Source organism: Geospiza fortis, unplaced genomic scaffold (assembly GCF_000277835.1).
Source record: "Geospiza fortis unplaced genomic scaffold, GeoFor_1.0 scaffold4, whole genome shotgun sequence".
Taxonomy (NCBI): domain Eukaryota; kingdom Metazoa; phylum Chordata; class Aves; order Passeriformes; family Thraupidae; genus Geospiza; species Geospiza fortis.
In genome coordinates, this window is record NW_005054475.1 from 677,711 (window position 1) to 688,075 (window position 10,365).

General features: G+C 47.8%; 1 protein-coding gene across 1 annotated transcript in view; it reads left to right on the forward strand.

Moving 5' to 3' along the window:
• Positions 1-10,365, forward strand: part of SPEN (spen family transcriptional repressor) — a 47,857-nt gene that overhangs the window by 31,487 nt on the left and 6,005 nt on the right. Inside the window, 4 exon segments of the mRNA XM_031062958.1 lie at positions 272-385; positions 1,935-2,035; positions 4,617-9,640; positions 9,643-10,322. Coding sequence (XP_030918818.1) covers positions 272-385; positions 1,935-2,035; positions 4,617-9,640; positions 9,643-10,322 — 5,919 coding nt within the window.

Here is a 10,365-nt window from a genome sequence, read left to right on the forward strand (position 1 = left end):
ACAAAGAAAAAATATTCAAAGTAAAATACAGAAAAACAAAATAAAGGCATAATATACCTCAAGCCACAATATCCACAATTCAAAGCAGTCCCGTGTCCTTTTATTGTCTCTTCATTCCAATATGCCTCATCAGAAAAGTCTGGAAATTCACCTTGCTAAAAATTATTTCCTTCCTGGTATCCTCATGACTTAGGATTTTGTTGGGACTGACATTAAGTCCTGTGGATGAGGCTCTTATTTGGTTTTTGTTTTGTTTTTTTGTTTTTTACAGGTGGTGTTTGACCGCTTAAAAGGCATGGCCCTGGTTCTCTACAATGAGATTGAATATGCACAAGCAGCTGTAAAAGAGACCAAGGGGAGGAAAATCGGTGGGAATAAAATTAAGGTGTGCAGAATGACCTCCAAACCAAAGCAAAACAGGCAAAAAAAGAGGAACAAATTGTGTTTAGGCCTTCCCCCTTAAATGCTGGCAGTGCAGACTGCCAGGCTCAAGGAATACTTGGCGGGACACACATGTCCCACATATCAAAGGCTTAAATTATATTTTTATGCTCGGCTTACCAAGATGTCAGGGAATCCTGAACTGTTACTTATAAAGCCTTTTCCAGTATTCTGCTGTTTGTTTTGCTGAACTTGTCTCTCTGAGCTCCTGAGTGTTGGTGTCCGTGTCACTGCCTCGTTTACCCCAATCCAAGGCACACTTTTGTCTGTTTTTGTGTTAAAAAAAGGAAATCTGAAGGTGTGACTTCCTCCAGGAAAACACATGACTGCATCCAGCTGCCCCATGGCTGATGTTCAGGCTCTGGGGTACACTAACCTCAACATGCAGTCATGGAATCATGGAATCATTTGGGTTGGAAAATACCTTAAAGATCATCTTGTCCTTCCTTGCAACACATTTTAAACAACAATTGAAAAATTACTTAAAAGAAACCACACAGAAAGTACTTTTCTTCCTGGAGCAACACTTAACATGTACAGGGATATCTTGGATTTGGGTGAATGTGGTGATACCTGTTCTGACTGTCCCATCAGTCCCACTAACTGGGGACAGGAAGTGTCAGCCAACCCTTTGAATTATCTTCCTCCTCCTCCTCCTTTCTCCTCTCCTAAAGAGTGGGCAGTGATGTCAGGCATGGTCTCAGCAGCTTCCCACGTCATCCAGGGCTGGGAGTTGGCTGTTCTGTAGTTTCTGAGTGTGGTGTTGGGTATCAGTCACCTTCCAGTGCAGGAAAGCGTCTGGTCCCTTAAAAGTTTCACAATTTGTGTGGATCTTGTTGCTTAATGACTTTGGAATAAGCAACACCCCTGATGTGGGCCTGTGCTCCGTTGCTGTGATTACACACAGGACTGGGCTGATTCAAAAAAGAACGGGAACTAGAATATTAAAAATATTCCATTATGTGGCATACACATCATTAAACCTGTTCTAATTGTTAATTTTTTTTCACTATGCCGTTAGCTTGTAAGTACTAGAAGACACCAATTCTTGGAGCAGCTGGCACAGGGAGCTGCAGTTCAGGAGCCTTGGTTCTTTCCGTGCTCTATAACCCCATGTAAACACCATGGAGTCCAGAATGGATTTGTAATCCTGACCCTCTGTAGCACTGCCCTGAGATAAACGGGACTTTGGAACTGTCCTGGCATTAAAAACATCAATACCACGATAATAATGTGTATTTTTCCTGCTGCTTTGCCCAACAGAAGCCTCTGGGATGGCAGCTTACAACAACATAGTAAGGAGGTAGTTACACAGCTCCACTGAGAAATGTCTTTATTCCTGGGGATGTGCAGGGCCAGAATTGGGAAGTGTTTGACGTTTTTTATTAAATTTTACCTCATTTTCAGTTCTGCTCCCACCTTCAGCAGACAGGGAAATGTTGGCAGAGTGAGATGCTTCTGTGACTGAATGTGATTTCCCCTTTCTTTTTCAGGTGGACTTTGCTAATCGGGAGAGTCAGTTGGCATTTTATCATTCCATGGAGAAAACGGGTCAAGATATCAGAGACTTCTATGAAATGCTTGCAGAAAGAAGGCATGTATCAATATTTTTATTCTATTTTTTGTTTTTCAGCATCACCTCACACAATCCTTTTACAATCATTGTCCTCCACATCATACAATCAAACTTTCTTCAGGCCGTAATTCTTAAAAAAGGTTTTTTTCCTCTCAACTTAATCCTTATTTTTTAAATTTTATTAAAAACACCTCTGCATTTTAGGGCTTTTTTTACCTCTTCACTATTTTAAAAATTAAATTTAGGTGATCAAACTAAAGCCGTGCACATTAGAGCAGGCAGGCTCTCACACATCCGAGGCGTAGCCTGGAGGTTTCAGTTGTCTGCATGATCCATATTTAAGTATCCTGTTTCTCTGGTGGGTCACCAGGACGCAGTTGGGAGTCATTCATCACGGCTTAGGAATGCAAAGAGCAGCTTATCTGCAACAGAGAAATGTGTGTGTTGGTGGGTGTACATAAAGTCTGATAAACTGCTGCTCAGCCCTTGAGCAGAGAGTAAAATCTGATCTTCCACCTCCCTCTTTCCAACAGTTTTTTTGTAACTTGATAAAATAATACATTTTGAGTAAGGATGCATTTTTATTTTGAATAAGGCTGTGGCCTGTGTGGCTGCCCTGGCAGCGGCTGGCACCACGTGCTGCACAGCCACTTATTTGTCCCTGAAAACCTGGCACAGAAACACTCCATATTTTGGGCTTTTTTACTTTCACTGACTGAAAAAAACACCCATGTTTATTCCCTCCAAAGTCTGGCTCATGGTTAGGGCTCTGCCTGCCCAGGAGTCAGCACAGCGTGATGCTGGGTGTACCTGGGAGCTGGATAAACCCAACAGCTTCTTGCAGCAAAATAGATTGGTCTGACAACGCAAAATGAGCAGATTTAAAAGCGAGCAGATTTTGGAAATTGGTGATCAGAGTTTGCATAATGGAAATACAAGTGTGCCTTCCCCAGGCCTTGCCAGATGTTGTGATGTGCCAGCAATAAGCATTTCCTCAGAACTGTGCTGGATTCAGGCAACAGAAGGGCATTTTTGGGTGTTTTTTAGCACACAGGACTCAGGTGGGCTTGTCTTTACCATGGAGTAATCCTGGGCAGGACGCTGATTTCTGGTGTTTGGGCACACATTAGTCTGGTTTTTCCTTCCCTGTCACTCTGCTCACACAGTCATTAGGAGATCCATAGGGATAATGGATCATGGAGCAGTGGAGCGAGCTCTGCAGTGACTCCTGTAATTCTGCAGCTTCAGGTGCCCCTCCAAGCTCCTCCCTGCAGAGGTGCTGAGATCTGCACAAACCACCTTCCTTTGAGGTTGTAGTTGGAGCCAGTCTAAATAGGACCCAAGGGAAAAAAAAAAACATGAAACAACAAACAAAATCCCTGATCAATATTTTTAGCTTCACGGCTGCTTTTCACAACATCTCACTTCACTTGCAGGATGAGGCTTTAGTCTCTGTGTTTTGTCCCTTTTTCAATTTTTTACTTTTCTTAAAAGGTGGAAGTTGCCAGCTTTTAATATAAAACATGAACTGTGAAGCCAAATAAACCTATGAGGAATCCCAGAATCATTTGGGTTGGGAAGGACCTCCAAGGTCATTGAGTCCAACCTTGATCCCCTCCCCTCCTCTCCTTGTCCCCACCTCAGAGCACTGAGTGCCACATCCAGGCCTTCCTTGGACACCTCCAGGGATGGGGACTCCAAACCTCCCTGGACAGCCCCTTCCATTTCCTGACCACCCTTTCCATGGGGAGATTCCTCCTGGTGTCCACCCTGAGCCTCCCCTGGCCCAGCCTGAGGCTGTTCCCTCTCCTGGTGTCCCTGATCCCTGGGAGCAGAGCCCGACCCCACCTTAGTACAGAGTGTGAAAAACACTCTATAATGGTGAGGAATTGGAACTCCAGCTTTATTCCACCTCCCTGCCATGTTCAGTCTTACAAATGACTTATTTTTGCTGCTTGGAGGTATTGAAATAACAACATTAATTGCTTGACTTGCTTTGCTGAATGAATTCACCTGATCTTATAAACAGCCTGGTATTTGTTGACTTGGTTTTACTGTAAACAGGCAACGCCAGCAAGTCACATGCAGTGAAAGAGCTAATTTGGGAATTAAAAGATCACTTGCAGGGGCTTAGGATTTTTAAAGAAATCTTACCATCACTTTGCTGCTTAGTAATGGAGAGATTCCATGCCTGGACTTTGATTTGACTCATGTTTTCAGAGTCAAATGAAGATCTCAGGTTCTGGATAAGGGGGTGTCTTCATCCTGCCAGCCTTGTGTGAGTGCACAGGTGCTGTGTTGGTTTTTCCTTCATTTCATGCAAGGTTTGAATTTGACGGAAACAAAGGAGTGAGGGTGGTGAAACAATGCTTGGAAGAGCTGTTATGACATTACCCATGAGGTACATGTGGTATTTGATAAGTTAACAGAAGAATTTAGTCCACTGCACACAGATGCCTTGCCAAACCTCTGTGTGCAGCTGCCTTGATGCACATAGGAAAAAAGATCAGAAAACGGTTTCTTTACGTAGCAAAAAACTATGGTAACAGAGTAGATTGGTTGAGAAGGAGAACTAGAATCTGTTTATTCTTATGTTTAGCAGAGACGAGCGAAGAGGATCCTACGAATACGCCCCTGACCGTACTTACTACGAGACTGTTCGGACCCCGGGGACGTATCCCGAGGATCCTCGGCGGGAATACCCAGCTCGGGGCAGAGAATTCTACGCCGAGTGGGATCCCTACCAAGGAGACTACTACGACCCACGATACTACGATGACCCTCGCGAGTACCGGGATTACCGGGGAGATCCGTATGAGCAGGACATCAGGGAGTACAGCTACAGGCAACGGGAGAGGGAGAGGGAGAGGGAACGGTTCGAATCCGATCGGGACAGAGACCACGAGCGGAGGCCGATCGAGCGGAGCCAGAGCCCGACGCACTCGCGGCGCCCGCAGAGCCCTGGAGCGTCCCCCTCGCAGTCGGAACGGCTGCAGAGCGACTCGGAGAGGAGGATTTACAGCAGGTCCTCAGATCGCAGCGGCAGCTGCAGCTCACTGTCCCCTCCGCGATACGACAAGCTGGACAAAGCCCGCGTGGAGCGATACGCAAAAAACGAGAAGGTGGAGAAAGAGCGCGTTTTCGAGCAGGAGAGGGTGGACAAGGAGAAGCGCTTGGTGAGGAAGGAAAAGCTGGAAAAAATAGAAAAGGAGAAAACAGATAAGCAGAAACGAAAAGCGAAAATCCATTCGCCCAGCTCTCAGTCCTCGGAAACAGATCAGGAGAATGAGAGAGAGCCCAGCCCAGAAAAACTGAAGGGCAACAGTAAACAAAGCAAAGAGAGGGGTGACAAAGAAGGGACAGCAAAGAACCGCCTGGAACTGATGCCCTGTGTTGTGCTGACCCGTGTGAAGGAAAAGGAGGGGAAGGTGATCGATCAGCCTGCGCTGGAGAAACTGAGGGCAAAACTGGATAATGACACTCTGAAATCCCCACTTCTTGAACAGAAAACCCAAACCTCCCAGGCTGAGCAAGCCAAGTCAGAGCAGTCTAAACTAGAACCTGTCAGAACCAAGGTACAGAAGGAGAAAGCCCTTGCCAGTCACATCGAAGTGGTGGACAAGGAGGGTAAAATGAAACCCAAAAAGCACTTGAAGACAGAGCAAACTTCCGAGGGGGCCAACGCAGTGGATTTAGACAAGTTGGAGGCTCGTAAAAGGCGTTTTGCTGATGCGAATCCGAAACCTGACAGGCAAAAACTGGATGTAAAACGGAGCAGCCAAGATGAGGAGGATGCACGCATGGTTTTGAAAAAGCAGCTTGATGCGACAGCATCGTCTAGAGAAGCACCAGTGTTAAGGGAAGGAGAATTGGAGAGAAAACCCCTGAGGAAGGAGATGCTTAAAAGGGAATCTAAAAAACTCAAACTGGAAAGACTTATTCCTGTTACTAGTCCCAAAGAAATTCAGGACACTCTTAATGTTGGTGGGATTGGCATGCGTCCCACCGTAGATCTGCAGGCGAGGCTCATGGAGGCACCTGAGGAACCTGTGGAAGTTCAGGAACTCCCTCCTAAAAAACTGAACCCAGTAAAACCCCAGCATAAACAGGTACAGCTGCTGGATGAGCAGGGAACAGAGAGAGAGGACACAAGGAAGAACTACTCCAGCCTTCCTGAAGAAACACCAGACCATAAACTCGGCCCAGAGAAACCTCAGTCGGCTGACACGGAGGAGAAAATCAGCATCGACATTGACCACACGCAGAGCTACCGGAAACAGATGGAGCAAAGTCGCAGGTTGAAACAGCAGCTGGAAATGGAGATAGCAAAGTCAGAGAAGTTTGGCAGTCCAAAGAAAGAGGTGGATGAATATGAAAAGCGGAGTCTGGTTCACGAGGTGGGAAAGCCTCCACAAGACGTCACCGATGACTCTCCGCCAAGTAAAAGGAAAAAGACTGACCAGTTTGACTTTGAAATCAGCACTAAGAGAGAAAGGAACTACAGAAGTTCTCGTCAGGTGAGTGAGGACTCCGAAAGGATGTCATGTTCTCCAAGCATCAGGCACTTCCCGTTCCACGAGGATGACGACACGCTTGATTCTCCAAGGTTAATGCCATTGAAGGAAACCAAAGAGTCACCTAAAATAGAAGAAAAGGGTCTTTCATACTCCAACATGACTGTGAGGGAGGACTCGCTGAAATTCAATCCTTATGATTCCAGCAGAAGGGAGCAGATGGCAGAAATGGCTAAAATAAAACTCTCTGTGCTGAGTTCTGAGGAAGACTCAAGTAGGTGGGAAACCCAAGTGAAACAAGAGCCTGGGAGAGTTGATATCAGCTTTCCAAGCAGCATTGTGAAAAGAGACAGTATACGGAAACGGTCTGTCCGAGACCTGGAACCTGGGGAGGTGCCTTCAGATTCGGATGACGATGGTGAAAACAAGCCCCATTCCCCAAAAGCCTCGTCCTTGTTAGAGAGTTCCAGGTTGTCTTTTTTATTAAGGGACAGAGAAGAGAAGTTCCGTGAAAGAGAGGAAAGACTCCAGTCCGGTTCCTTAGAAAGAAACAAGTTCTACTCTTTTGCATTGGACAAGACAATCACACCTGACACAAAGGCCTTGCTTGAAAGGGCTAAATCCCTCTCTTCCTCCAGAGAGGAAAACTGGTCCTTTCTAGACTGGGATTCAAGATTTGCTAGTTTCAGAAACAATAAAGACAAAGAGAAGGTTGACTCGGCTCCAAGACCTATTCCATCCTGGTATATGAAAAAGAAAAAAATCAGAACCGATTCCGAAGGTGGAAAACTGGATGATAAAAAAGAGGATCATAAAGAGGAGGAACAAGAGCGGCAGGAACTGTTCGCTTCTCGGTTTTTGCACAGTTCAATCTTTGAACAGGACTCCAAACGCCTGCAGCATTTGGAGAGGAAGGATGATGATCTGGACTTCATCTCTGGAAGGCTGTATGGGAGACAGTCCTCCTCCGATGGGACGAACAGCACAGCTGATTTGGTGCAAGAGCCGGTGGTTCTCTTCCACAGTAGGTTTGTTGAGCTGACACGAATGCAGCAGAAAGAAAAGGAGAAAGATCAGAAACCAAAAGAAGTCGAGAAACAGGAAGATAAAGAAAACCGGCCAAAAACACCAGAAATGGTTCCTGATAGTAAAGAAACAGAACATAAACCTTCTTTATCTGTTGGTCCTTCTTCAGTCACCGTCCTCCCACAAGAACCAGCTCCCATTGCTCCTGAGAAAATAGTGGGCGAAAAGGTCCCGGTGGAACCAGCTTCTGTCAAAGAAGAAAAACTTTCTGAACCTGCTGCTGCAGCAGAGGAACAAAAACCTTTCCCTGAACTTGCTGCTCCTGTCAAAATGGAACCTCCTGAGCAAACAGAACCTCCGCCAGTTGTAGAAGCGAGTAAAGAAATTATTGCTACAACCCTGGCGCCAGAGGAAGATGCTGTGGCAACAGAACATCCTTCATACTTGGATACCAAACCTCCCACTCCTGGGGCCTCGTTTTCTGATGCAGACATCAGTGTAGATCCAGAACCTGAGGCTGCCCAGCTGCTTCCACCTCCGCCCAAGCTAGTTCAGAAGTCAGATGAGGCTGCAGAACCTAAAGAGGAAAATCCTCCACCCTCTGCCAACACTGATGCTGGTGTGAGTCAAAAGGTGGAGGCGGCTGCTGAGGTCCTGCCGCCTGTGTCCGACAATGATATGGAAGTGGAACCTCCGGTTGTTGTAAAAGATAAAAAGTCCTACAAAAGTAAACGGTCCAAGACTCCCGTGCAGTCGGCTGCAGCTAATGTCACAGAAAAGCCCGTCACGAGGAAGAGTGAAAGAATTGACCGTGAGAAACTGAAAAGGTCGAGCTCTCCTCGCGGGGAGACCCAGAAGCTTTCTGAATTGAAAGTGGAGGCAGAAAAGGTTTCAAGGAATGCTGCTAAATCCCCAAGTTCTGCTGCAGAGCCAGAAAATGTGGAGCTGAGCTTGCCGATCGGCCGGACCAGGCGCAGAAACGTGAGATCGGTCTATGCTACCACAGGGGACAACGAAGGCCCATCTCCGGTGAAGGACTCCATGGAGGTCACTAGATCCACTAGGAAGAGAGTGGAAAAGGAACCACAGGAAACAGTGACTACTGTTCCCACAACCCCGAGGAGGGGAAGACCTCCCAAATCCCGCCGTAAGCCAGAGGAGGAGATCTCTCCAATAAAGACCGAACCGGTACAACAAGAGGTGGAGGAAGCTGAAACTAAAGATACTGTGGAAGCTCCTAAACCTGCAGAGGGTTGGAGGTCTCCTAGATCCCAGAAGCTCACACACACTCACTCATCTGCTGCTGCCAGCCAACAGGGGAAGAAAGGGAAGAATGAACTGAAAGCTGATACCATGGCTGAATCCGAAGATGCTGCTGAAAGAAGTGGTCAGGAATCAAGCATCAGTGACAACAGCAATAAAGCAAAAGCCGCTGAGAAAGAGCCAGCAGCAAGTGAGCAGAAACGTGATCGGAAGGAACTGGATGTGGAGAAAAATCAGCTAGAAATCCCCACAGTTGAGATCACTGAGAAGAAGCCAGTGCCAGAAAAAGTTACGAAATCCAAAAGGGGAAGGTACAAAAATACCAAAACCGTCGTTGATAAGGCGTCCGTGTGTCTCAAAAATGTAGAAATACGCCTCAACGTCGATGAAGTCAAGGGTGCCTTGAGGCCCACCGAAGAGGAGGCAGAGCCAGTGGCAGTGTCACCACCCAAGATGAAGAGCCCTCCAAAAGAGGACATCCTGCCACCCCACTTCTCTAAGAATGAAGTAGAAGATTCATTCCCAGAAATGGAAAAGGAGGTGACACGGGAGCCCAAGCAGTCACCTGAGGCTGCCCAGTTAGCAAAGCAGATTGAGCTCGAGCAGGCGGTGGAGAACATTGCAAAACTCACTGAAACTCCTCCAACAATTGCTGCCTACAAGGAGCCAACGACAGATGTGGCTGAAGTCCGTCAGGAGGAGGAGGCAGATAAACCTGCGCACCAGGCCAGTGAAACAGAGCTGGCAGCAGCCATTGGCTCCATCATCAATGATATTTCTGGGGAGACAGAAAGCTTCCCTGCACCCCCAACATATCCTGCTGACAGGCAGTGAACAATATCCTAGAAACTGAGGCTGCCGTTGAGCCTGTGGTGCAGCCGGTGCCTGGCTCTGTCCCGTCAGCGTTGGAGACTGAGAGCAAGGAGTCTGAGGTCAGCTTCAGTGAATCTTCCAACTCTGCACAGGAGGCCGAGACCCTGCAGGAGGCTGAAGTTGCTCGGAAGGAAAAGGGCCGTCAGAAAACCACGCGGCAGAGACGCAAGAAAAGCACAAGCAGGAAGGGCGACATTGCTGAAGTCAACACCTTTGAGCCGGAGAGGGTGCAGAGCAAATCACCCCCTGCCAACGAAGTAAAGACAAAACCTGAAGAAGCCTCAAAGGAGGAGAAGCAAATCAAACCCACAGCATCCATGGAGCCAAGTGCTTCTGATGTCACCAAGGCTGTGGCTGCTGACATTGTGGCTGCACATGAGGCTGTCCCTGAGAGCAGCACCTCTCCAAAGGTGCCTGCTCCGGCTCCTCTGGACCTGGGTCCCCCACCAGTCCCCCTCGACGAGGGGAGTCAGAGCGGATTCAAGATCCGGTCGCCCCTGGAGAGCGCTGCCATCACACCGCCGAGTGCCCCGAACGCAGCCCTTCCTGCTGTCCCTGTGGCGTCGGCGGCCAAGCTGCCCACCCCGGTGCCCACCACCATTGTCCCCCTTCACTCCGGCGCTGCCAAGGTGCCAGAGTGGATGGGCACGCATGAGGGGCGCCGCGCCCCGT